We start from the raw sequence: 27,219 nt of genomic DNA on the forward strand, positions 1-27,219 counted from the left end.
GTCATTTTGCCTGGTCATGTGCTTTCAGAAAGAGAAAGTGCTGCACTATGGAACTGCTTTCTGGTAGGCTGTTGTTTCTCCTACTCAATGTAACTGAATATGTCGCAGTGGGACCTGGATTTTACTATTGAGTGCTGTTCTTAGATCTACCAGGCAGCTGTTATCTTGTGTTAGGGAGCTGCTATCTGGTTACCTTCCCATTGTTTTTTTGTTAGGCTGCTGGGGGGTGTTATCACTCCAACTTGCAGTACAGCAGTAGAAAGTGACTGATATTTATCAGAGCACAAGTCACATGACTGGGGGCAGATGGGAAAGGACAATATGTTTAGCCCCATGTCAGATTTCAAAATTAAAAAATCTGTTTGCTCTTTTGAGAAACGGATTTCATGTTTTCAGTTAAATGTAAATGCATGACAGCACCAGTACTAGCGTTTTTACTCAAAGACCTAACTAACTAACCTAAGTGCAGTCAGTTGTTTCCTATTTAAGTGCATAAAAAAAGGCTGCGGGGGGGGGGGGGGAGTTTTCCTCTGGCTGAAATATACTGGTAGAAAATACACCCCTTTCAATATACAAGACCATGTAAAGACTTTGTTTAGCCAACAGAAAATTAATACATCGCTTCAAAGAAAATGTTTCCAGAATAGAAGCAAATGGCATGTGGATTTAAGTGAATAAAGCTCATTTGTTCATATTGCTGGTTTTTTTAAGTGCTAAAGTAAATCCATAGGAACCAGATATCCCATTCCTCTCCATTATACCAATAGGATAACAAACACTGAACATTTTGTCTGTAAAAGCAGCTGAATACCAAACACAATTAATACAATAAAAAAAAAAAAAAAACACTGTTTATGAATCCAAAGAATAATTACGCATCTACTTAATGTACGGGCAGATTCGGGGAGTTTTAGTCGCCTGGAGACTAATCGCCTCTTCTGCGGGGCGACAATCTCCCCGAACTGCCTTCCCCCTGCTATAGTGAGAAAACACCAACGCACTCGCACCGATTCGATTTCCAAAGTCGCCCGAAGTTTCCTCGTGAGGCAACTTCGGGTGCCTTTAGGAATTGAAGCGCAGCAAGTGCATTGGCGCTGGCGTTTTCTCATTATAGCAGGCGGAAGGCAGTTCGGGGAAATTGTCGCCCAGAAGAGGCGATTAGTCGCCAGACGACTAAATCTCCTCGAATCTGCCCATGTGCTAGCTCCCTAAAACAGTGTGTATTTATTTATTCTAGATTCACGAATGGTACTGACTTCACAGTGATAAAACAGCAGACGGTAGATCAGTCTGCAATTGGAAATGAAATCCACATGCCAGGGCCCAATGTGGAGGCATAAATATGATTTCTGAAGGGCAAAAAACCTAAACCTCCAAAACCACCAATATTAATAATAAAAAGCTGATTTCTGTTTGGTTAGGAAGAACTTCCAGTCCATATTCCATCATAACGGTTTGTGTTACTGATGTGCTTGTGAACTTGATGGGTCCATCTGGCTCAACTCAGACTGGTCAAGTAATTCAAAGTCATCGGCTTCTGCATCAGTATCCAGCTCAGAACTGGAGTTTCTCTGATACTGTTTGGCTCTTGGATTGTGGGTTTGCTGGCTAGCCCCTGCCAGTGCCAGCTGTATCATGCCCCTGGTTACAAAGCCAGCAATGTTTTCGGTTATGTTCTGTGTGCTGGGGAAGCCACCCAATGACAGCTCTGCATCCAGCGACTCTTGCTCATCATACAGTTGGCGAGAGGAGAGGTGTGGGTGAAGAGCTGTGCTTGGTAAACCAATGCTAGTTTCATCATCATCTTCTATTCCAGTTGCGTCTGGGTTTATCGATGGAAAGTCAGGGAGATCGCGAGCAAATGACTCTTCTGGATCACTGTGGCGGTCCAAATCTGGAAAAGATTAAATATTAAATTTCACTTTAGTAAACAGCACAGTTTAAAGGAATTGTTTAGAATACACAATATAATACACAAAAGCCATGAATATCTTGTAAATTATATCCTTATAGACGGGGAGTTCTGAGGTCATCAGTTATAAATGGTGAGTTCTGATGTCATTTCTGTCACATGACTCACTGAAATTTGTGTATTATAAGTTGCAAAATATGAGGATATTAGAAGTTACCTCTTAAAGGAATTGTTTAGAATACACAATATAATACACAAAAGCCATGAATATTTTGTAAATTATATCCTTATAGACGGGGAGTTCTGAGGTCATCAGTTATAAATGGTGAGTTCTGATGTCATTTCTGTCACATGACTCACTGAAATTTGTGTATTATAAGTTGCAAAATATAAGGATATTAGAAGTTACCTCTGAGTCCCATGACCTGCTTAAAAACACTCGGCCTTCGGCCTCGTGTTTTTATATGGTCATGAAACTCCTCGGTAACTTATAATATCCGTATATTTTACAAGAGGGGGTAATTTATTTACTATATAATACACAAAAGCCATGAATATCTTGTAAATTATATCCTTATAAACGGTGAGTTCTGATGTCATCAGTTATAAACGGTGAGTTCTGATGTCATTTCAGTCACATGACTCACTGAAATTTGTGTATTATAAGTTGCAAAATATGAGGATATTAGAAGTTACCTCGGAGTCCCATGACCTGCTTAAAAACACTCGGCCTTCGGCCTCGTGTTTTTATATGGTCATGAAACTCCTCGGTAACTTATAATATCCGTATATTTTACAAGAAGGGGTACTTTATTCACTATATAATATCCAGTTTTTCGGTTTACACTGAACTGTTCCTTTAAAGGGGTTGTTCACCTTTGAGATAACTTTTAGTATGATGTAGATTGTAGAGAATAATATACCGAGATAATTTACAATTTGTTTTAATTTGAAGGTTTGAGAGTTATTTAGCTTTTTATTCAGCAGCTCTTCAATTGCATTTTAAGCAATCTGGTAACTAGGGCTCAAATAACCCTAGCAACATGCATTTATTTGAATAAGAGACTGGAATATGAATAAAAGAGAGTCTGAATAGAAGGATCAGTAATGAAAAGTAACAATAACAATACGGTTGTAGCCTTAACAGAGCATTTGTTTTTTTTTAGAAGGGGACACCAACACCCATTAGAAAGCTGCAAAGAATCAGAAGAAAAAGACAAATAACTATAAAAAATAAATAATGAAACCCAATTGAAAAGTTGCATAGAATTGGTCGTTTTGTAACATAATACACGTTACTTTAAAGGTGAACCACCCCTTTAAAGCTATGCGTAAATATGTGTAGTGATCTATTTATTAGTTGAATAAAAATTATAAAACCAACAATGTCTTGGTTGTTATGGGTTCCTGAACCAATCTTGACCACCGTTGTTACAGAATACAGAAAGTGACCACAATCTGCTTCAATGAGCCTCTGTAAGCCTTACCTGCATTATTTGTTTCTAGGCAGCATATTTGTAGTTTAAGCCTAAGTATTTTGCATCCAAATGTTAAGGTTCTGCTATTTTGCAAGTCCTGCTTGCATGTCTACATTATTAGTCTTCATGCTTGTTGTTTTACCTTCAGAACCTTCTGTAAGAGGTGTCTGGCCCCTTGATAAGTTAAATGTTCCATTTTCAGTGAAGGAAACTTCTGCATCTGAATGCTCAGAGTCGGAAATGGTCAGTTCTTTAGCTACTGCTGAATCATCAAGCTGCAAATCAATACAAAAAAATGTAATGGGAAAACACTAATAAATATACACTTAAAAAAATCTCTCTTAAGGGTTTAGGAAAAGAAGGACCATATTTACTAATGGTTATCCCCACATCAGGTTGTTTCTCTTATATAGAGATGTATTTTCTCCCAAGGTACTACATTTTTTGTGCATTTTGAGTAATCCTAAAAGTCGCTTTGGGTATAGTAACAAACGCATGGTCAGGAGAGTGGGGTTGGACGTGAGTCAGGCAATGTTGCCTCTAAGCTTTGGAATCACATATGATTATAGAAGGCGATACCAACATATGTTAGGTTATTAAGGCTAGACATATAAAAACTTTGTGCTAACCTGTCCCCACTATTTAAGAAAAGGATAATAATGTCAAACATAAGAATGTGTACAGGTATGGTATACGTTATACGGAAACCAGCGACTTAGGAAAACGAAACGCTCAGAGTGCCAGTTTCAGTTTAGCTGGCGGAAGGCAGATCGGGTCGCGGCGAAGAAGAGGAGGAGATTTGTCGACTGGCAACCAATCTCCCCGAATCTGCCCATGTGGCCAAACCCCAATGGATCCAAACTAATCCTTATTGGAAGCTAAACCAGCCTACTGGGTTTATTTAATATTTACATATTTTCTAGTTAAGGAATGAAGATCCAAATTACAGAAAGATCAGTTATTTGGAAAACCCCAGGTCCCGAGCAATCTGGATAACAGGTCCTGTTCCTGTATTCGGAAATTGCCTACTTACCGAAGGGCAAAATGCAGCAAGTTCTTCTTCACTATCACTGCCATCAGTTGGAGGAAGGGAACGATTGTGATCTGGAAATACAGAGAGCATTTTTTCCCCATTAATAAAAGGAGTATAAAATTGGTGCAAGAGATATTAATGTAGAATGCAAAATATAAAGATATCCAAAACTATATAAAGTAAGCTCATTCATTCACTGGCACACACTAATGGGTACGTCACCTCCTTGATTAAAAGGCAGCATTGTGCAGTGACATTCATATAACCATGTATGCAGACTGCAGTCTCTAGTACATGTGGCGTTTTCAAGCCTCAACAATGATTTATCTGTTTGATTTAATGAGGCTGCACTTCTGTAGTAATCTGCCATCAACTGAGTCGGTGAGATTTTGCCATTTACAATGAAACACCACACTAAAGGGGCAATATACATCTATTTACCCTGTTTTATTTTTATACTGAACTGTTCCTTCAAAATACCCGCAGTCAACTGGACTTATGTTAATTGGCAAAATTAAATAAACAAGCCTGCTTCACACTAGGGTTTTTATCGTAGCCACTTACTTTGCCTTTCCTTATACTTGGACATCATATAACCACGCACACTGAAGTCCAACCTCTGCAGGGCTGGTTCCAGCTTCTGATATATACGCCGCCCTAGCTGGTGATACATGGCAAGAGGCCAAAGCAGAACAAAAAGTACTGTGGGTTTGCAAAAAAAAAAAGAAGAAAATTACAAAAAACAATATAATAAGTTGCAGGAAACATTGTTTCTGTGGTTCTTAGGCCAAACCTATCTAATATTTCATGCCTTAGGTTTGTAAAACAGAGAAAAGGATATCACTTGTCAGATAATGTAAATAGATGTGAAATCTATTAGGTATAGGATCCGTTATCCAGAAACCCGTTATCCAGAAAGCAAAGAGTTTCAGAAAGGCTGTCTCCCATAGACTCCATTTTATCCAAATTTTTAAAAATGATTTCCTTTTTCTTTGTAATAATAAGACAGGACATTGTACACAATCCAACTAATATATAATGAATCCTTATTGGAAGCAAAACCAGTCTATTAGCTTTATTTAATGTTTACATGATTTTATATTAGACACGGTCTGAAGATCCAAATTATGGAAAGATACATTATCTGGAAAGCTCCAGGTCTCGAGCAGTCTGGATAAAAGGTCCCATACCTGTATTATCCTACTCAACATTCCACCTCTAGAGTGAACTCTAGGTCCAGACCAGAAGTAGAAGAAAGAGCAGAAGGAAAAATTAAATATTAGCTCTTTTTAATGCATAAATTAAAAAGACTTATTAGAATTATGTTAGGATAAACTCCTTATTTACCAAGTCTTTCTCTAAATGTGTTTTTTTGGTACAAATGTGCATAATGTCAAGATGTTCAACTTACAAAGCAAATATGACAGAACAACACCAGGAATGTATCCACCAAGAACAGCTAGGAAAGTCAGGAAACTGCAGACCAAAAGGCAGAACTGTATACGGGAAGAGAAAACATGCAATATGTTTACATCCACCAACAAATACATGCAACAAAGGCATTCAGTCAAATATGTTTTGGTCCAAACCTATTCTTGGTTGTTCCACCTTGTTTATGTCCCTTCAAAGGAACAGTAACACCAAAAAATGAGTGTTTTAAAGTAAAAGAAAAATATAATGTATTGTTGCCCTGCACTGGTACCAGCGTGTTTGCTTCAGAAACATTACTATAGTTAATAAAACAAGCTACTGTGTAGCCATGGGGGCAGCCATTCAAAGATGAAAAGGGAGAAAAGGCACAGGATACACAGCATATAATAACTAAACTGTGTAGTATGCAATTAGATTCTTCAGAACTTATCTTATCTATGGAGTATCCTATGCTTGAATTGCTTCCCCTGACATCTGACAACCAACTCAGTGGCAATATTGGGAATGAATCCTCTTGATGGGCAGCCCGGCCAAACTAATAGATTTCTCTATGTTTGGTTAAGTTTAAAGCCGACAAAACAAATTCTTTTGGATTCAAGAAACCATAAGACCATGTAGAACTGTTTGAGTAGTTTGGAATAGTATGGAAAATTTGAATTACTGTACCTTGCCTGGGTTTTCAGTTTTAAAGAGCAGAAGGTTCCTCAAAAAGTTGTTCACACTGACCCATGTATCAGCTGCATGATAGCATAGCTCTGGAACACTTAGCAGCCTTGGATGCACAAAGCCCCAACTACAAAAAACAAAAATGCATCATAAAAACAAATCTTTTATCATACAAATAGTCTAGACATGCTAGATCTTGCATTTTCAGGTTCTGTACATACCCAAGGCCCACATGTCCTACACAAGTTTAGGGGCTTATGCTCCACGGATTCAGAGGACCAGACCCTGAGGTAAATTCTTCCATTGGAACTGGTATCTGTGGAATCCCTGCATGTTAACATGCGGGAGGTCCGTAGGTCTCCTGCCTGGGTACCAGGGCTGATTAGAAGCTCCTATTGCCCTCACTTTAGAAGTACAGTTTTCCCTCTGACCTGTTTGATCCACCTCCAGAGTGACGTCATTTCTGGTTTACGCAAGTCCCAGATCCGGTTAAAGTTTTGCCCAGGGGTGAGTAGAAGGGACATGGCCCTTGATAGTGACCCAGCAGGTTTGCGTGTGTTGAAATTGCAGGTCACGGTGATTTGATGGGGTGCAGTCACAATTTTTTTTTTTTTTTTTTTTTTTTTTTTTTTTTTTGAGTGGTGTCCAAACATGACACCACTGCTATACACAATGTACCATATATACACATTATACAATTCATAGTACAAGGCGGATTCACATGACAGTATAGAAATATACTTCTGAAGAACTCTGCATCCTAATTAATATCAAGTCCTGTAGAATCAACTACATTGTAAAATGTGACCTCAGTGGTTGTCTGAAATTGTCAAATTTTTATCAGAAACGAAGTTAAAAACAGCCCAGATCAACTGGCCATGTGCAGTACCACTGGCAGACAAAAGGCAGCCTGACCATATCAAAAATGGAAAAATCTGAAGGCTTTAATCCAGGGGTGTCCAACCTTTTGGCTTCCCTGGGCCACATTGGAAGAAAAACTTTCTGGGGCCACACTCGAAATACACACAAACACTAATGCTAGCTTTTGATGTATTTTATTGTAAAAGTAAAAGAAAAGAGGGTATCGTAACAAGTAGTTGCAATTCTTAGTGAATTCTCAAGGTGCTCATCAGATAATTTGCTTCTAATTTTACTCTTCGGGGGTTATTTATAAAAGCCGAATTTATCTCAATATTTTCTACAACAAACTTCAATCAAATTTGCTCAGGTTTTTTGCACTTTTTATTATATTTTCCTGAAATTTTTCACGTTTTGTCCGGATTTTTCATCCGATTTTCACGATTTTTTCGGATTTTTCATCCGAAAACTCCACATTTTGCCCGAAAACTCCAAAAACGTTGGGGTATTGCACGAATCCCAGAGCACATCAAAAAATCATTGAGACTTCTCCCATTGGCTTATATGCAACCTCAACAAGTCTGAGATTTTCTCATTCAGACTTGGTAACTGCTTTTCCTGCTCTACGAAGCCACACACCGCACACCCCATGTAAAATTGAAACCACACATGCACACAATTAGTGACCGTGTACATATGCTCTCTGTGTGTGACATTGCAACATGATGTTTCCTGGATTGGCGGAAGTTCAAGCTGGGCCGCATTCATATGCATCGTGGGCCGCATGTTGGACACCCCTGCTTTAATCTTTATTGCTATAGGGCTGCTGAACCTCTGGACTGGGTTCCGTATCTAATTATATCACCTTTTTGGCCATATTCATTAGGTTTTATTTCAGGATAAATAATTAAAAGAACACATTTCTACCCTTTGCCAAAAATCATGCCTTCTCAATGTATTTATCTAAACTGATTTCCTGTTTCCTTGCAAAGGTCTCTTCAAATCACCAAGGGTATATATTGTACTCCAGAACTTCTAGCAGCACTTCTGAGTGCACAGCTACAATCGTGCTTTTATTTGATCCGCAGTGCAAGTATTCCCGTTTATAATAGGGGCATATTATATATAGCTTTTTTTCTGTATAAAACAGATAAAGAAAATAGAGACATACATAAATAGCATGTTTTGCCTGTCTGACATTAAACCTGTCAGGCCCCAGAAGAATTGGCTAGTGAAGAAATGGCACTGGACTGAAACTCTCACTAGCTGGCAACTAAGGTAGGTAAGGTTCTTGTAGTTTTAAGAACACTAGCCTGGCCAACAGAGCAATAAGGCAGTATGGTATTACTATCTCACCTGTCATTATCCAGTTCATTGGTTCTTGCAGCTGAAAAGGCACAAACAGAAATGGAAGACAGTGAATAAGCAATGTAAATAATATAGCAGACTACTGCAGAAATACATCATCCAATAAGGCCAATATCACACTGACTATTTGATTCCATGGGTTTCAAACAAGCTCTGTGTACCGACTTGTGCCTCAATAAGGTTCTCTTGACTTCTACTGAATGAAAGTGCTGTACCTGGACAGGCAATGAGAAATCACATTATTAATGCAATCAATTGCTCCTTGCACCCTATTTAGTGATTATTTGAAGGTTTATTTGTGGATTGTATGTTTTAAAACAGTTTGGGGGAGTGTAATAAAATTCTCAAAGTCAATACAAATTCTGAAAATAGGATTGAAAATTTGCATTTTGTATATTTTAATATGCACAGAGGCATACATTAACACACAAACATAGGCAACATTATCTTATACAGGTATGGGACCTGTTATCCAGAATGCTTGGGACCTGGGGTTTTCCAAGATAATTAATCTTTCCATACCTTAAATGTACTAGAAAATCATGTAAACAATACATAAACCCAGAGGGCTGGTTTCGCTTCCAATAAGGATTAATTATATAATAGTTTTGATCAAATACAATGTACGGTTTTATTATTACAGTCAAAAAGGAAATAATTTCTAAAAATTTGGATTATTTCATTATAATGGAGTCTATCGGAGACTGCCATTCCATAAATCGGAGCTTTCTGGATAATGGGTTTCCAGCCTAACAACAGAACAATGGGAAGGTAACCAGATAGCTGCTCTTTAACACAAGATAACGGCTCCCTTGTAGATATAAGAACAGCACTCAATACTAAAATCCAGTTCCCACTGTAACACATTCAGTTACATTGAGTAGGAGAAATAACAGCCTGCCAGAAAGCAGTTTCATCCAGTACTGGCTCTTTCTGAAAGCACATGCCCAGGAAAAATTATCTAAGATGGCTGCCTACATAACAATATTACAACTTAAAAAAAAAAAAAAAGTACACTTGCTGGATCAGGAACTACATTTTTTGCAGTGTTAGTGTAATTTAGAAATTAAAACTACCGTATACAAACTATACCATAAAAATCATGACAGAATCCCTTTAAAGGGGACTATAGCATACATTTTTACAATGCATCAAACCATGTAAAATAATGTAAAATAAAATAAATAGTTTTATTTGGGAGGAGTGGGCGTGTTTGTGATGTCACACTCAGTCCTTCTCTGCAGACATCAGATCTCCCTTACTGTTTGTTTTCCCTTCCCTGAACTGCTCCTGTCTGTCCATCTCTGTCCTGTTCGCTTTCCCCCTCCCCTCCTTGCACTATTCATTTCTCTCCCTCTCTGCCCTGTTCCTTTAACCCCCCTCTCTGCCCTGTTCCTTTAAACCCTCTCTGCCCTGTTCCTTTAAACCCTGTCTGCCCTGTTCGTTGTCCATCCTCCTCCCCCCTCCCTTCACTGTCTGTTCCTCTCCCTTGCCCTGCTATGATAGAGAAAAAAAAGCAAACTGCTGTATATATAAAACAATCTGCTAATAAAAGTATTTTATTCTTTTCTGGGGGCAATCTGTATCAGGAGTTAGTGTAAATTCCACAATCATGTTCTACACAGTATTATGTTGTATGCAAAAAGCAAACATATTTTGGCTTTTCAGTTGTAGCTCCCCACATCTGTTATATGTTATACAATTCCAGAACATCAGCTGCATTTATTCCCTTGCAACTCCCTGCACCTGATCATAAATTGTTCCAGAACAGCTGCATGTATTCCGTTGCAACTCCCTGTGCCTGATCATACACTATTCCACAACAACAGCTGCATTTTTACCTTGCAACTCCAAGCAACTCTTCATAGATTGTCCCAGAACAGTTGCATTTATTCCCTTGGAACTCCCTGCACCTGGTCATATATCAATTTGCAGGAAAACAAACCTACAGCTGCTGTTCTGGAATATCATATCAGTAAATACGAATGTACACGGTTTGTATACCTTTAATAATGTAATAGAGGCAGAGTTGCACAGTGTATAACAATGTATTATGGCTATAGATAATGTCCAGTTGTGCATGTACATTTGTGACTGATGCCTATTTGCTGTGGAACACAAAGCATGCTGTTAAATAAAAGAAAAATATTACTATTACATTACTATTACAGTTTGCATTTACTTTCACATCTTTATGTTGAACATTTAAGGAATATTGTTATAATTGAATGATCAGACAGCAGCATAAGACAGTTATGTGCAGGCTGGGAACTAGTGATGTGCGGGCCGCCCGATACCTGCGGGTTTTACCCCGATGTGTTGGGCAGGATCGGGCTGACCTTGCACCTCCCTTTCCGGGTCACGGGGGGGGGGGTCGGGGTTGAGCTCTTCTGCCTGCTCCCCCCTCCCACAAACTTACAATGCCGGCTTCCGACTTTTATAGACGCGTCTGCTCAATCCCCCCCTTTTGTGATGTCATCAGCGGGCGGCTCTATAAAAGGAACCCAGAAGTCGGGCTCAGGTGGAGGGAGGAGCAATACTTTACCTGCTATCAGGGCTGGCCAACATATCACCGGGAGGCAACAGTAATAATATCAAGGCGGCTTTATTGTGGCATACTTAGTGGTAAATTCTGTAGTGGGTGTGCAAAAACTAACGCGTTTCGTGTCCCTATAACCAGAAACGTCCTCAGAGTTAAGTGGACGTGACGTGTGTACATACTTAAATAGGTTAACATACACCTGTCAATCATTATACTCCTTATAAAGTGCACATGCGTGAAATAAAAATGCAGTGAAAGACAGCAATTCATTCAATTATTGAGTTATTAAAATTCTGTCGGGTGGAGAGAGGGTGGATATATATCTGTATATGAAGGTTATATGAAATGTCCCCTTTAAGTTAACTGTGACTAGGCAGAATCATATGTCTTTCAATTTTGTCCAGGCAAATAAAGTAGGTGTGTGTGCTCTGATAGGAAAGTAGTTTCAAGTTCACAACAGATACTTCTGATAAAATATATCATGATGCTAAAAGCTTAAGAAAGAAAGCAGCTAAACAGCATCAACACAAAGCTTTATCGGTATGATTAGAATACATGGGAACTGTCCCTATCCTAGCCTTTGTGGTCCAGGGATGACTTTTCTGTGAGCTGATAAGCTCTCTTGGAAAACTGCAGTTAGTACTATTGTTTTCAGTTTTGCCCTAGCAAGTAAAGATGGTGTCAGTGCTCAGATAGGAAGGAAGTGTTGCATATTCATTCCCGATAATTCTGAGCAGATACATGATCATACTGAAAACATCAGAGCCCTGACCCTGTTAGTAAAACCAGCATTACATTAACTACATAAATGAATGTAAATGGACAAACACACATGAAGTGATCATATTTTAAATCCTCCTTACCTCCCAGTTCAGGCCATAATTTGTTCTTCCACTGATCTGCACAAATGATTATCATTAGCCCAAATGCAACCAAAAATATGATTCTGAGTGAAGTCAGGGCAAAAAACCTGCAAATAAATATAATATTTTAATAAGCACATATTACACTTTTTACTACTGCAGTCATCTAGGCAGTAACTAAATGCACACAAAAACACTCATATACATTTGTTTTAATTCTTGTCATTGCCATATTAGTATGGATTCTTTTAGGCACCTTGTTAAATAACTGTGTTTTACCATTTCTGGGAACGGTTAGCTAGTGGAAGGGAACAGCAGTAGCAAAACGCCCCCTCTTTGCTCAGGATGACCTACACTCGGAAGTGCTCAGATAAGCAAAGGGACAGAGGTCAGAAAAACAAGAAGAAAAAAAAGGGAATGCAAAAATAATTTGAATCAGTGCGCTTCTACCCCTAATTAACTTCAGTTCTGTAAATGAAATCATTAGGTCTTCATGTATTGTCACCTTCCCTTTTACATTACAGCATTAGCTCTTTTCTCACCGACTCCCTCACATAATATAAATTGTTCCCTAAATATCACCCATTCTCTGTGTCAGCTCTTTTTCACACTGGCACCTTAATTCTTTGAAATACAAGGTCAATTAATCTTTATGTAAATTAACCCTTTTCCTAAGATCACATCCGCTTTGCAAGTCTTCTCCCTTCTCTACTTCTACAAAAAACGTCATCTCCTGCAGGGTCTGCTCTTCAACGGCTACTTCATCCCCACTATGAAGTTACATTTTTTCCTTTTTATTGAAGGGTGGTTCACCTTTAAATTAACCTTCAATATGTTATAGAATGGCTAATTCTAGGCACTTTTCAATTGGCCTTCATTTGTTTTTAATAATTTCCAGATTACAAATGGGGGGTTACTGACCCCACATTAAAACAAATGCTCTAAGGCTACAAATATATTGTTACTTTGTAATTACTCACCCTTCTATTCAGGCCTCTCCTAGTCATATTCCAGTCTCTGATTCAAATCAATGCATGGTTGCTAGGGTAATTTTGACCCTAGCAACCCAGTTGCTGAACTTGCAAACTGGAGCGCTGCTCAATAAAAAGCTAAATAACTAAAAAAAACACAAATAATAAAAAATGAAAACCAACTGCAAATGGTCTCAGAATATCATTCTCTACGTCATACTAAAAGTTGAACAATCCATGTAGCAATTGTCTCACTGGGAATGAGGGGTTCACATTTTCATAATATCAGACATGTTTTCACTGTGGAAACATCTAACTTTACTGCTTTTAATCAAGTATATTTTATACACATTCCGCTCACAACAGTTGCACTGCACAGTAGAGTCCTGCTCTGAACCAATTTTGAGACCCGGACCAAAATCCGCTACTTGACCAGCAATCCGCTACCCAAACCTGGACCACAATCCACTACTCAAACCCGGCTCGCAACTTCCTTGTCTGCAACCTGATCCGCAACTCGCCTACCACCATTAATGGAGAACTAAAGCTTAACTAAAGAAGTAGCTAGAAATGTTGTAAATTAAGTTTTGGCCTTTTATACCAGCCCAAGGCAACCACAGCCCTTTAGCATTAAAGATCTGTGTCTCCAAAGATGCCCCAGTAGCTCCCCATCTTCTTTTATGCTGATTCACTGCACATGCTCTGTGCTGCTGTCACTTACTGAGATTAGAGACCCACTCACAATATACAGTACACTTAGAATATAAATGTCACAATATACGGCTGATTAGTAATTAATACAGAGAATTACTACATGGCAGCACAGACACCAGTGGGACTAACATTAGAATTTAATAATCAGCCCTGTAGCATCAGCTTATATTACAGACCAACCTCATTTTCTGCTGGATAATTAGTGACGAGCCCTAAGCTTAGCTTCTCAACAGCTGCTCAGAGCCCACTGAGCATGCGAGTGTCACAGACACTTTCCAAGATGGTGACCCCCTGTGACAAGTTTGAAGTCCTGGATCATTGCTGCTATTGACAAGCTGAAAACATCCATTTTAGGGTTTAGTTCTTTCAACAGGAAGTGCTGTTGCTGCAAACCGAAAGTTCCATCATCGGAAGTGGTGGTTTTGTAAAATATAGAGACAGTATATACACAGATCTGTATCACTGCCACATGGACAGTAGTATCCCTTGTAACAAGTAAAATATGGTACAGGGGAAATAATCATTACACATTAACTGTCAAGGTCAGACAAAGGGGGGGGGGCTACCATGACCCCTGAAACTACAACTCCCAGGAGTCCCAGCAAGCAATGGTCGAATGACAAGTGAAGGAACAATCGGTTGCTCGTGGGCTGAACAAGCGGTGGGTTCCCCATACACTGTAGGTTTAGAGAATGACCAACCGGCTACAAACAGATACTAGTTATGGTGGATCTATTGAACACTTTATTGTCACGTGATAACGTCTGATCAGCCCCTGCTGTGTTTTTATAAATGCCCCAGTGTTCTTGATACAGACGCTTTATTATTCACGGACAACATCTCACCAGAAAGCTGCATTGAGGCCCAAGTGGAGCAGCGCACTGTGCCGGGGTTTCTCCCACACGAGTACGGCCTGTACGTAACTAAGCACCGGCTCGTAGCTGCTCAGGCTCTGCTGTAATATCTCCCGCACGTGTCGGACCTGCTCGTCTCTTTCTCGGGCCTCTACAGACGGTGCGCCGCTTCTCCTTCTCCTCAGCCCAGAGGCTCCCTGCTCCTCCTCCCCCTCTCTTTGCGCCATCTTCTGCCTTCCCGGGCTCTCACCAAGATGCAGCCATTGACATCAACCAGTTGCTGCCGAATAAAATAAAAGAGTTGGATGAGGGGAACCAGGTGCCACCTAGCGCCCAACGCCGCGCCGAGGACAGGGGCAGACCACGGCCAAATGCCAAGTACTTATTAAAGCTTGCCACTGGCTGTGCTCAATTCGCCGCCAACTGCGCCTGCGCAATGCCTGTCATTTAGCATATCCGCCTTTCTCTGAGCTTTTTGTTGTTTATGTTCTGTGCCATTACGTCACTCGTTCTGGTCCAATCACCCGCCAGACACAAACCGCAAAGACCCCGCCCACCCTGCAATTGCTAGCAACGACTAGGTGACGTCAGCAGACTTTTTATCCTCTGTCTCCGCCTCAGACATGGCTGCTCGCTGCACCTAATTGCTTCTGCGCCGTTGTGTACTGTCAGCGCGGGAGGTGAGGCGGGAAGTTCTGTTCCTCACAGGCTGCATCATGCCACGGGAGATCATCACCCTGCAACTTGGCCAGTGCGGGAACCAGAGTTCGTATATTAAATTTATCTTTATATTTTGCTATACATTTTATTTTTTTGCCTTTGCTTGCCTTTTGTTTCCTTTTTTCTGACATATTCATACATCTCTGGGCATGTATGGGCATAGGAAGCGGGTTTACTAAGCTGGCTGTGTTTTTAGAGAGGATTTTATATGTTGTTTAAAATCGATAATATCCTTTAATAAACATGTGGTGTTATGTCTGTCAGAGGCTGTGCGTCATTTACGTGCGGCCATATGTCAGAGGCTTTGCATCTCTCTTTCCAGCTTTCAAATGGGGGTCACCGACCCCATCTAAAAACAACTGCTTTTTAAGGCTCCAACTGTATTGTTAGGGCTCTTTTTGTTTGCGCTCCCCTGCGCTGAGCTTTCTTCCGTTCAGCCGCAGGGCAGCGCAGGCATACGTAGACGCAGTCAATTATTTTTAAGGGCTGTACTCACACGGACACATGTATGCGCTGAACGCAGGTGATATGCAACATGCTGTGTCCCAACCTGCGTTTGGTGCTTACATGCTTCTCTGTGTGAGTTCAGCCCCCTCAAAATAATTAGGGATTCGGCCTTTTTCAGCAGGATTTGGATTTGGCAGAATCCTTCTGCCCAGCCGATCTGAATCCGAATCCTAATTTGCAAATGCGGGAAGGGAAATCGCATGACTTTTTGTCATAAAACAAGGATGTAAAAAAATGTTTCCCCTTCCCACTCCTAATTAGGATTCGGTTCGGTATTCGGCCGAATCTTTCGAGGAGGATGCATCGGTTCGGCCGAATCCAAAATAGTGGATTCGGTGCATCCCTAAAAATAATTGACTGTGTCTACTCCTAAACGCCAAAAACGGCCCTGTGGAAAAGCCCTTTTTATTATCGTTCTATTCAGGCCCTCTCATATTCATATTCCAGTCTCTTATTCAAACCAATGTATGTGGAATGCTAGGGGAATTTGGACCCTAGCAACCAGATTGCTGAAATTGCAAACTGCAGAGCTGCTCAATAAAAAGCTAAATAACTCAAAAACCAAAGATAAAAAAATGATACCCAGTTGCAGTTTGTCTTGGAAAATCTCTCTCTACATCATACGGGTATGGGACCTATTATCCAGAATGCTCTGAGTCTGGGGTTTTACAGATAACGGTAGTTCCGTAATATGGATCTTCATACCTTTAAGGTGGCCATAGACGTAACAATAACAATCTTAAACAATCACCTTTTAAAGGGGTGATTCGCCTTTAAGGTAACTTTTATTATGTTATACAACAGCTAATTCTAAGAAACTTTTCAATTGGTTTTTATTATTTATTTTTTTGTAGTTATTTGCCTTTGTCTATTGACTCTTTGCAGCTTTCAAATTGGCGTCGCTGACTCCTTCTAAAAAACAAATTCTCTGTAAGGCTACAAATATATTGTTATTGTTACTTTTTATTACTGATCCTTCTATTCAGGCTTCTCCTATTCATATTCCAGTCTCTTATTCAAATCAGTGCACGGTTGCTAAGGTAATTTGGACCCTAGTAACCACATTGCTAAAGATTTAAATTGAAGAGCTGCTTAATAAAAAGCTAAATAACTCAAAAACCACAGATAATAAAAAATGAAAACCAATTGCAAATTGTCTCAGAACATCACTCTCTACACCATACTAAAAGTTAATTTGAAGGTGAACCAACCCTTTAAATTAACTGTTAGTATGATGTAGAAAGTGATAGTCTGAGACAATTTGCAATTGGTTTTTGCTTTTTATTCGGCAGCTCTCCAATTTGGCAATTCAGCCATCTGGTTGCTAGGGTACAACTTACCCTAGCAACCATGCAATGATTTGATTAGGAGACAGCATATGAATAGGAGATGCTCTCAATAGAAAGGTGAGTAATAAAAAGTAGCAATACATTTGTAGCTTTGCAGAGCATTTGTTTTTAGATGGGGTCAATGATCCCTGTTTGAAAGCTGGAAAGAGTCAGAAGAAGAAGAAGGCAAATAATTCAAAAACTATGAAGACCTAATGAAAAGTTGCTTAGAATTAGCTATTCTATAACATACAAAAAGTTAATTAAAAGGTGAACCACCCCTTTAAATCTACTAGAAAATCATCCATTATTAAACTATTATATTTTAGTTTGGATCGGGTACAAGGTACTGTTTTATTCTTACCGAGACAAAGGAAATCATTTTTAAGATTATTTGAATAAAATATATAAATAAAATGGAGTCTGTGGGAGACGCCCTTTGCTAATTGGGAGCTTTCTGGATAATGGGTTTCTGGATAACTGATCCACACCTGTTTATGCATTTTGAAGATCACACATAGCTATTCAGACCAATATGATCCATTCAGTATGTGTCATTCATAAGACATTTATATAAAGAGATGATGTAAACAAGCAGGTTAAAGTAATGCTACCATTTTTTTTTTATAAAATGTTCATAGCCTTATTGTCGTCTAATTACCAATTTTCATATTTTAGGTTCTTGACAAATTTTTTTTCTTTCAGTTGGTTTTGAGTTCTGGAAGCAGCTATGTGCAGAACATGGCATCAGTCCAGAAGGTATTGTGGAAGAGTTCGCAACTGAAGGTACCGACAGAAAAGATGTCTTTTTTTATCAGGTGAGTATTCTGAAATACTGACTGCATGCCAGGCCTGATCATCAAACAACAATGACCTTTTTCCACTAATGCTCTGGTGGGTGGAAGCAAACAAGTGGAAGTGTTCCCAAAAGAGAAGATTCTATAACAGCAAAGGGAGAACCAGGCATGTGCCGGGTTGTTCCTTCTCATAAAGGCATGTTCACCTTAAAGTTAACATTTATTTAGTAGAATACAGTGATTACACTGTGACTGGTCCTCTGTTTTTATTCCAATTATTTAATGTCCGCTGACATTTGGAGGCCCATTTATCAAAGTTTAAATTTCAAATTCATGTGAATTGTTTTTAATTCAAATATACTGACAATTTTACTGGTTACTTAACAAAAAATTTGACTGTTCAAAATTCGATTGAATGGCTCCGACCCAAAAACTCTAATCATATTCGATTCATACAAATCAGGTTTTTCCTGAAAAAAACAAAAAAAAACCTTGAATGTCAGGAAGGCTATTAACATCTCCAAATGGCTCAATGGACCTCTGCCATTGACTTGTTCTTGAATTTAGCAGGTTTTAGGTGGCGAATATTTGAATTAGTACTGTTTCCATGGTCCAGGTGTGATAAATCTTACATTCGTAATGGGGGATTAAAATTCGAATGCGTGAATTTTGAAACTTGAAAATTCAAATTTACTATTCGACCCTTGATCAATCTTCCCCTTGATGTTCTCTTTAAAATAGAAAGAGTTTTGTATTTCTTAAAAAAGCACTCTTTCTTTCAAAACATTTATGCTGTTGAGAAGTTCAGCAGTGTACGGAACCAATGCCACAGGTCAGATAAGTAGTTGGGTCTTTACACACAATTGGCTTGTTAAACAGACACATTTGCAGGCTTCTAGACTGCACAACCAACCTCCTTTAGAACAAAAACCTACATATAGGCTTGCCACCTGTTCAGTCTTTAATGAAAAGGTGGTCAACCAACTGCTGCTTCATAGCCCTGCCCCCTGGTGTAGCCACCACCCATAAACATAATTTTCCTCCGCCTTACATCATGCAACGCACCCCTAACTTCACCTGCCCCATGCCCACATTTTCATTTAACAAAAGTTGTCAGCCTTACATACATATATGATTTTTCCTTTGCAACAGTGCGCTGCTGTGTAGTTTTACCAGTACGATGGAATGGTGCAATATGACTGGTCAGATGGAAGTTATGTCATTTTGAAGTAAATAGATTGCAGACTGAAGATGGCAGCACCTTTGAAAACCCCTAGGAGTATGTTTTGTAATTTCCCACAATGCCTTGAGGAGTAGTTCTCCAATACTTGGGAATGACAGCAATCAGTTATAACAAATATATATATGTATATGTATATGTAGGCCTTCTGATACATGTGTGAACACTGTCCTAGACCTGGAATAAATAAAGTAATACAAATGGTAGGCAGTATCATACGTACCAAAAGGACCGGTATCTCCGGTGCTCCATGGTTCCTGAGCTCCTCCCTCCTAACCTTTCACCTTATTGTGATACTAACTATCATTTGTATTACAATACTAAAGAATGACCAATCTGTTTTGTTGGATGGTGGCATGTGATTTTCGGGTAAACAGATGTCAAGTTGAAGCTCAGCAGCTTTGACGTCACCTAGGTAAATGTTATGTTGCATTTAGTCACACCCCGTAAAATTCCTGTATATGCTTGATCAGACTGAATGGGTGGAATAGAGGGCAAACTGTATTGATTGACTTCTTCCAGATGACCGTTTGCATGTGGGGCCCCATGTTTTTGTAAGCAAAAAGTCCCTGTGGACAACATTATGGTCCCTAAGATCAGTACCTGAGAGCAGATAATGGGGAGGAGGTAAAAGGGGGTACGGCTGAGAGTGCAGGACATAGATGAGAGACCTGACCCAATAAATTCAATTATGTTTTTTTCCCCTATGCTTTTGGGGGAAAATGCACAATCATGAAGGGGAAAAAAACAGCCATATCACCATTTATTTTTGTCAAGTTGTAGACCTAACTGATGCATTGTCTGTGAAGTTAAGTCTTAAAATATCTAAAACATGAGTGTGATATAAATCTCTTGTGTGTTTTCTTACAATTACCACAAATCTAAACTAAGTTAAAAAATCTGCACCCAAGACTGCCTTAGTGTCACTTATGGTAGGTACGAAACTTGATGATGGAGCAGCAATTTTCTCAGGGAGGCTGAGTTTTTTTTCCTAATAGGAGAACCAGCCTTGGGGACAAAAATTAACAAGTGAAGTCTTTAGGGGTGCTTAACATATTGACACCTCCCAGGTGCTTCTTGTCCTTTAAAAGTTAACAAGAGCAGTTATATAAGGCTCAACAAACCAAGCTTCATTGCACTTTTTAGCAATGTACTATACTCTGCAGTGGTTTAGATTTGGGCAGGAAAATTGCTGCTGGATGTCGGACTAATTATGCCATTGTCGATACACAAGAAGGTTCCTGTGATAGCTAGAGTTTGCCTCTGGCAGCTGATGCAAATTGGTTTAGAGACAGACAATTCTCCTAACAACTATGAATAAAAGATTATTGTGTGTTACAGTCACACATATTTGGAACATACACGGAGTGCAGTGTCCCTATCAAAGATCTGTGTTGGAAAACTGGAAATTGTAGTTTTGCAACATCCCAAAAGACTCTTTCCAGTGCAAAGTCTCCTGTTTGCTCTGTTCTGCCATCCTCATGAACCCAAATGGGTGGTTTTCATAATTTACAGGAACTACTGGAAAAAAAGTAAACTAGACTGTTTTAAATACTGAAACAAACAATTTTATGATCAATTTGGTCCTGGCAGATGAAATTAATGTTGGAGAGCTATCATGTTTATTTTATTAATTTATTAGCCCTTATATAGTGCTGACAATGTTTCCATCCTACTTTGGCAGTAGAGTTCCCTTCTTTTTTTTACTGATCTGTCAACTAAAACTGGCAAAAGCATTGGTTGGTCATTTGACTTGTATTTTATTTTGTATTGTAGGCTGATGATGAGCATTACATTCCTAGAGCTGTTCTTCTGGACTTAGAACCGAGGGTCATCCACTCTATACTTAATTCTCCATATGCCAACCTTTACAACCCTGAGAATATTTACCTGTCTGAACATGGAGGTGGTGCTGGAAACAACTGGGCTAGTGGTTTCTCACAGGTAAAAAATTGTGTAGGGAAGTTTGGGAAAGCTTTAGAAGCAATGGTATTTTCCTTGCAACGTGGTGCTTCTGAAATAGTAGCTGTAAGCTGTAAGGCCAAGCAGTATTTGAACCCAAAGCAATTTTACTCACTTTCCACAACCAAAATCTCATTGTTCTGTCCCTAAATCAAGGAAGTGTCAAATGGTAACTGGGATAATTTACTTTATCAAAACTTGTTTATACCTCTTTGTTTTCATGGACTTTGTAGGGTGAAAAAATTCATGAAGAAATCTTTGACATTATTGATCGAGAAGCTGATGGCAGTGACAGTCTGGAGGTAAAAAAACACTCATATTTTTTGTGTAGCAGCTGGTGGTTCAGACAAAAACTCGATGGTATCTATTGTATAGCTCGATGGTGTCTATTGTATATATATATCTACACTATATATTGTGCTATTACATTTTTTATGGTTTCCAAAATGTGTGTTGTTATTTTAAAGGAAAATTAAAGCTCAACAAATTTGACTACAAATGTTAAACCTTATGTTCTTACTAGCCCAGGGACACTATAGCCCGTAAGCAGTAAAGATCAATGCCTCTAAAGATGTGAACAGTAGCTCCCCATTTTCTTTTCTTTTCAGCATGTGCAGCATCACTGACACTTTAAAAGAGATCTAAAGACTAGAAATACAAAACGATATCAACCCAAAAGTTCAGCAGCCCTATAACAGTAATGGCCTAGTCCTTTAACATTGTCCAGTGCAGCTCCCCATCCTGGATCTTGTTAAGCCATTTTTAAAGTGACATTTATGCATGAGGGGTAGTTGGCAACTTACACTTTTAATTACAAACCTTTGTAGCTAGGGGGCGTGGTCTGGATGGAGACTGAGTAGGTCGCACACGAGCTGAGCTCCACATCTGAGGGCCATAAAACTGCGAGTATCCTGCCACACTGAGACTCAGGACCCTTTACTGAAACCGGGTAGCAGTCGCACTCCACTGCTGTCTCTGCTGGGCCGGATGGGCCGGACCAGAACCGCCACAAAGAAAGCAAAGAAAAATCAGGCCGCGATGTCCCAAGATGGCGCTGAGGCAAGTAAAGTGCGCACTGACATGGCGTCACCCGCGAGTGTCGGGGATTCGGCAGCCCGCAAGCTAGAGCAATATGCCAGGTCCCCACTACCCCAACGCTCACCTAGGGGGGGTCACCTGCGCCCACTATCTCCCCAGCTCACATGAATGGCCACGGGACCCCAGCCACGCTACTGGACCCGCCGCAACAGGCCTCACCTCCTGAACCTACCTTATCAGAGGTGCTCAACGCCATTACCTCCAACCACGCAGCTCTCATTCACAGAATTGATGAGCTCAAGACGGACTTTGCAATCCTTAAGCAGGATGTTCACAAGCTAAGGGAGAGAACTGGAGAGGCAGAGCGCAGAATAGGTGAGCTGGAGGACACTGTCAATCCTTTGCCAGGCCGCTTGGGCTCTGCTGAAAGGCAGATACAGGCCCTGGAAGCCAAAGCGGATGATATGGAAAACCGCCTACGTCGCAATAATATTCGTATACTTGGCATCCCAGAGAGAGCTGAGGGTACTGCCACAGAACACTTTGTGGAGCAATGGCTGATGACTACTTTTGCCAAACCAGCGTTCTCTCCTGCATTTACTGTGGAAAGGGCACACAGGATTCCTGGCAAACCCCCTCCACCTGGGGCACCACCAAGGCCCCTGATTGCCCGTCTCCTTAATTACAAGGATAGGGATGCGGCCCTTGCTGAAGCGCGGAAAATGGGTGACATCAGATTTGAAAACTAGAGGATATCTGTCTACCCAGATTTTTCAACCGAAGTGCGTAAACTGAGGGCGAGATTTACGGAGGCCAAGCAACAACTACGACAACGGAATCTTCCGTATGCCATGATGTACCCAGCCCGCCTGAGAGTCACCGACGACGGGAAAGCACACTTTTTTACGTCCCCAGAGGACATAATCTCCTGGCTTGAAAGGAGACCTCGCAGATCACCTGAACGGAGATAATGTTGCCAAATAGACGGCCTTCACTCCACTCCGAGGGGCTAACACCTCATGTCAATGCCGAACCATTGTTGCACCCCTACAGTTTCATTCCCAGCACGGACGGGATGGCGACTTTGTTTTCTTCATACTGTGAGATTGGCAAGTATGACCCGGTTGTGACTATTGCTTATGCCATACTAGTGTGTATCTACTACTGCTGCCTTAGCCCTCAGAGCGGAAGCTCGCGGTCCAAGACCGCCTAGGCTTGCACGTCAGACTTTGAAAGACACTAACCCCCGAGTTATAAGTAATGGTTACAGATAAGGGAGTAAACCCACTCAAGGTTGATTGTTTAATGGAGTGGGTGGGGTGGGATGGAAGGGATAAATGTTTAGTGTTTGTTTTTACTGCAGTGTCTCTTATGTACCTACATGCTATGTGTCTACGACTAAGAGTAATAATAGCTTCCAGCAGCCGCACTATCGTTCTGACTAGTCATGGCTACGGTTAAAGTGCTCTCCTGGAATGTGAGGGGCCTTGGGAATGCTATTAAGAGGAGACTAGTATTTGACTTTATAAAAACTGTTAAACCGCAGATAATTATGCTACAGGAGACCCATTTGATAGGTAGTAAGGTGCTTGCCCTTAAAAAACCCTGGATTGGCTCGATGTATCATTCCTTGCACACCAGCTACTCCAGAGGTGTATCAACTCTAATTTGCAAATCATGCCCCTTCACGGTCCATAAAACTATGTCAGATGGCGAAGGTCGATTTGTTATTGTACATGGCATGCTGGGCGGGAAGCTGCTCACTCTGGTCAATGTCTATATCCCACCTCCATTCCATGATGACACATTATATACGGTTATGGTTAAAGTCCTTTCTCTTCCATTGGCGCCCATCCTACTTATGGGAGATTTTAATGCACTAATGGATGCAGGACTGGACAAACACCGGGCACCGAAAGTCACCACTCAAGCTTTTGTCAAATGGGTCTCCTCATATGGTTTGGTCGATTTGTGGAGAGTACGCAATCCAGGGCTGCAGAAGTATACTTGTTATTCCGCAGGTCACAATGCCTTATCCAGAATTGACCTAGCGCTGGGCTGCGAAGGTATCAATAAGATAACTCAGAATGTTGAGATACTAACTAGGGGTATATCGGATCACTCCCCCGTGCTAACCACCCTTGTAACCTCACCCATACCAGCTGATAGAGTTTGGAGGCTGAGCCCATACTGGGCCAAACACCAGCATTTGGTGGAACATATCAAGAACAGTGTAGAAGCGTTTCTGTCCTCCAACCAAGGGGAAACACCATTAGATGTCACCTGGGATGCGCTTAAAGCGTTTATTAGAGGTGAATTTATTAGTCATATCAAGGCACACAATAGGTCCACAGCAACTGATATCGCACACAAAACCCAAAAGGTGGTGGAGGCTGAAGCCAAATATGTTTCGGAACCCACTGTCCTTATGCCATAGGGAATGGCAACGGTGCCAAGATTTGCTTAATTTAGCTCAACTAGAACTTACCAAAAAACATTGGCTCTTTCAAAGAGTAAACATATTTGAACATGGAGATAAAATGGGAAAGCTTTTAGCGCTCCTCTCCAGGGACGATGCAGCGAGTATCTCTATACCGGTTATCAAACTGCCTAATGGGGACCTTACATCATCCCCTGTGGAAATTAACCAAGCATTTACTAGCTTTTATATTGATCTATATACCTCTAAACTTAGGGTTACCCCAGTAGCCATACAAACCTACTTAGAATCTATACCGATCCCGGCGCTCTCAGAACAAGCCTCTCATAGCTTAGCACAGGACATTACGCCAGCTGAGGTAGAATTGGCTATAGGGGCCCTTCCTGCGGGGAAAACTCCGGGTTTGGACGGTCTGCTTGGGGAGTGGTACAAGCAGCATGCGGGGAGATTGGCACCCTTGCTGGCCCAATTGTATAACGGCATAATACAGGGTGACCCGCTTCCGCAGTCCATGAGGGAAACTCTGATAATTCTTTTGCCGAAGGATGGGAAGGACCCGTTAATGTGTGCCTCGTACAGGCCGATTTCCCTTATTAATGTAGATGCAAAAATCTTAGCGAAGGTCCTCGCCACTAGGTTAGCGGAGTCAATTGAGGAAATTATTTCCCCAGATCAAACGGGGTTTATGCCTGGGAGATCTACAGACACGAATTTACGGAGACTGTTTACGAACCTCTCCATTACGCACGATAACCCTGGCAGCCGGGTAGTTATCTCTCTTGATAATGAAAAAGCTTTCGATTCTGTTGAGTGGGACTATTTGTGGGCCACGATGAGGAGAATGGGGATACACCAAAAATTCATTACCTGGGTTCAAGCTCTTTACTCCCTCCCACATGCCAAGGTTCGGACTAACTCTACGCTCTCTCAGTTGTTCCCAATTGGCAGAGGCACACGACAAGGGTGCCCGCTGTCGCCACTGCTATTTGCCCTGGCAATGGAACCACTAGCCTGTCGCATAAAAGTAGCACCAGAAGTGCAGGGGCTAAAGCTGGGTAACATGACGGAGCTTATCTCCTTGTATGCTGACGATACCCTCCTTTACTTGGCAGACCCTAATCGATCGTTGGCAGCTGCGCTCAGTATTATCAATGACCATACTACCTTTTCTGGCCTCAATCAATTGGTCGAAGTCAGTTATCTTCCCGATGGACCCATTGCCCACTAACTCTCCGGCCCAGGTTCATGAACTGCGATGGGTTACCACGTTTAAATATTTGGGAATATGGATCCACTCGGATATCAAAAAATTTACTGACCTCAATGTTAACCCTATCTTACACTATCTAGAAAGCAAATCAGAGAAATGGAGACGTCTGCCTTTGTCGTTAATTGGCAGGGTGAACCTCTTTAAAATGATAGTCCTTCCCAAGCTCACATATGCCTTCCGCCAATCCCCAATACCGATCCCCCTTTCAACTTTTCGTAGACTTACTGGCCTCATGTTGTCACTGTTCTGGAATGGTGAGCAGCCTAGGATCTCTCTCCAGACGCTACAGTTGCCAACTACGAGAGGGGGTCTGGCTGCTCCACATCCCTATATGTATTACCTGGCCTCCCAATTAGCAATAGCATGGCGATGGACCTCCCCCACGTTGACCAATGCAGCTACTCTACTTGAGGCTCAATTGCTGGGCTCCCTAGAGGACCTTAAAAATCTCCTGTACAGGGGCACATCTTCCACCCAGCTAGCCACCCCATTGATGAAAACAGTTGTTAAAGCATGGCGGGTGGTAATGAAATACTTCCCCAAGTCCTCGCCGCACTGCTCACAGTACACGCCTCTCTGGGGTAACCCTACTTTGAAACAGTTCACCACTATTCCGGATCCTCACTTGTGGGCACGGCATGAGGTCAGATATATTTTTGATATAATGCCAGAGGGCACACTTCTCTCCTTTCAGGAACTGACACATACCTTCTCTTTGCCACCTGCGATGTCTTTCAGGTATATACAACTGCGCCATGCTGCGGAGGCTCAATTTGGTGGCCTTACCGTGGATGTTACTCCTGGAGCTATAGAAAGTTTAGTGCATACAGTAGGCCTGGGGAAGGTACTGTCTCTATTTTATGCCCGACTGATGCTTGCTAGTAGCACGTACCTGCCTAAATTGTTTGAAAAATGGCAGCGCGATATCCCACAGCTTACTAGTGAGCAGTGGGAAGATATTCTTGAAACAACCATGGAGGGGGTCATTAGCAGCCGGGATAGATTAACCCAACTTAAATACCTGCACCGTATATATTTTACCCCACAACGACTGCACAAGATTAACCCTAACATAAGTCAAGAATGTCCTAGGTGTCAGTTCTCCCCAGCAGATTTTCTGCACTTAGTGTGGACTTGCCCAAGGTCTCAACGATTTTGGGGAAAAGTGGCAGAATGTATACATGATAGAACAGGAATGTCTCTCCCACTTGACCCCATGGTAATGCT

The 27,219-nt window shown here is 41.0% G+C and overlaps 2 protein-coding genes across 2 annotated transcripts in view; one reads left to right on the forward strand and one right to left on the reverse strand.

Annotated features, from left to right (window-relative positions):
• Positions 1 to 297: 297 nt before the first annotated feature.
• LOC108702682 (reticulophagy regulator 3) lies at positions 298 to 15,094 on the reverse strand. Its single transcript, XM_018238292.2, has 9 exons — positions 14,682 to 15,094; positions 12,152 to 12,258; positions 8,735 to 8,765; positions 6,521 to 6,647; positions 5,835 to 5,919; positions 4,988 to 5,125; positions 4,424 to 4,494; positions 3,533 to 3,665; positions 298 to 1,894 (listed from the first exon to the last, which is right to left on the reverse strand). The coding sequence occupies exons 1-9, from the start codon at positions 14,915 to 14,917 to the stop codon at positions 1,461 to 1,463; spliced, it is 1,362 nt and encodes a 453-aa protein (XP_018093781.1). The 5' UTR covers positions 14,918 to 15,094; the 3' UTR covers positions 298 to 1,460.
• Positions 15,095 to 15,302: 208 nt separating this feature from the next.
• The window catches only part of tubg1.S (tubulin gamma 1 S homeolog), a 28,643-nt gene continuing 16,726 nt past the window's right edge, over positions 15,303 to 27,219 (forward strand). The window contains 4 exon segments of the mRNA NM_001095207.1: positions 15,303 to 15,455; positions 17,951 to 18,063; positions 21,059 to 21,226; positions 21,478 to 21,546. Coding sequence (NP_001088676.1) covers positions 15,407 to 15,455; positions 17,951 to 18,063; positions 21,059 to 21,226; positions 21,478 to 21,546 — 399 coding nt within the window. The 5' untranslated portion in view covers positions 15,303 to 15,406.

The sequence above is a fragment of the Xenopus laevis genome, chromosome 9_10S, assembly GCF_017654675.1.
Source record: "Xenopus laevis strain J_2021 chromosome 9_10S, Xenopus_laevis_v10.1, whole genome shotgun sequence".
In the NCBI taxonomy this organism is placed as follows: Eukaryota; Metazoa; Chordata; class Amphibia; order Anura; family Pipidae; genus Xenopus; species Xenopus laevis.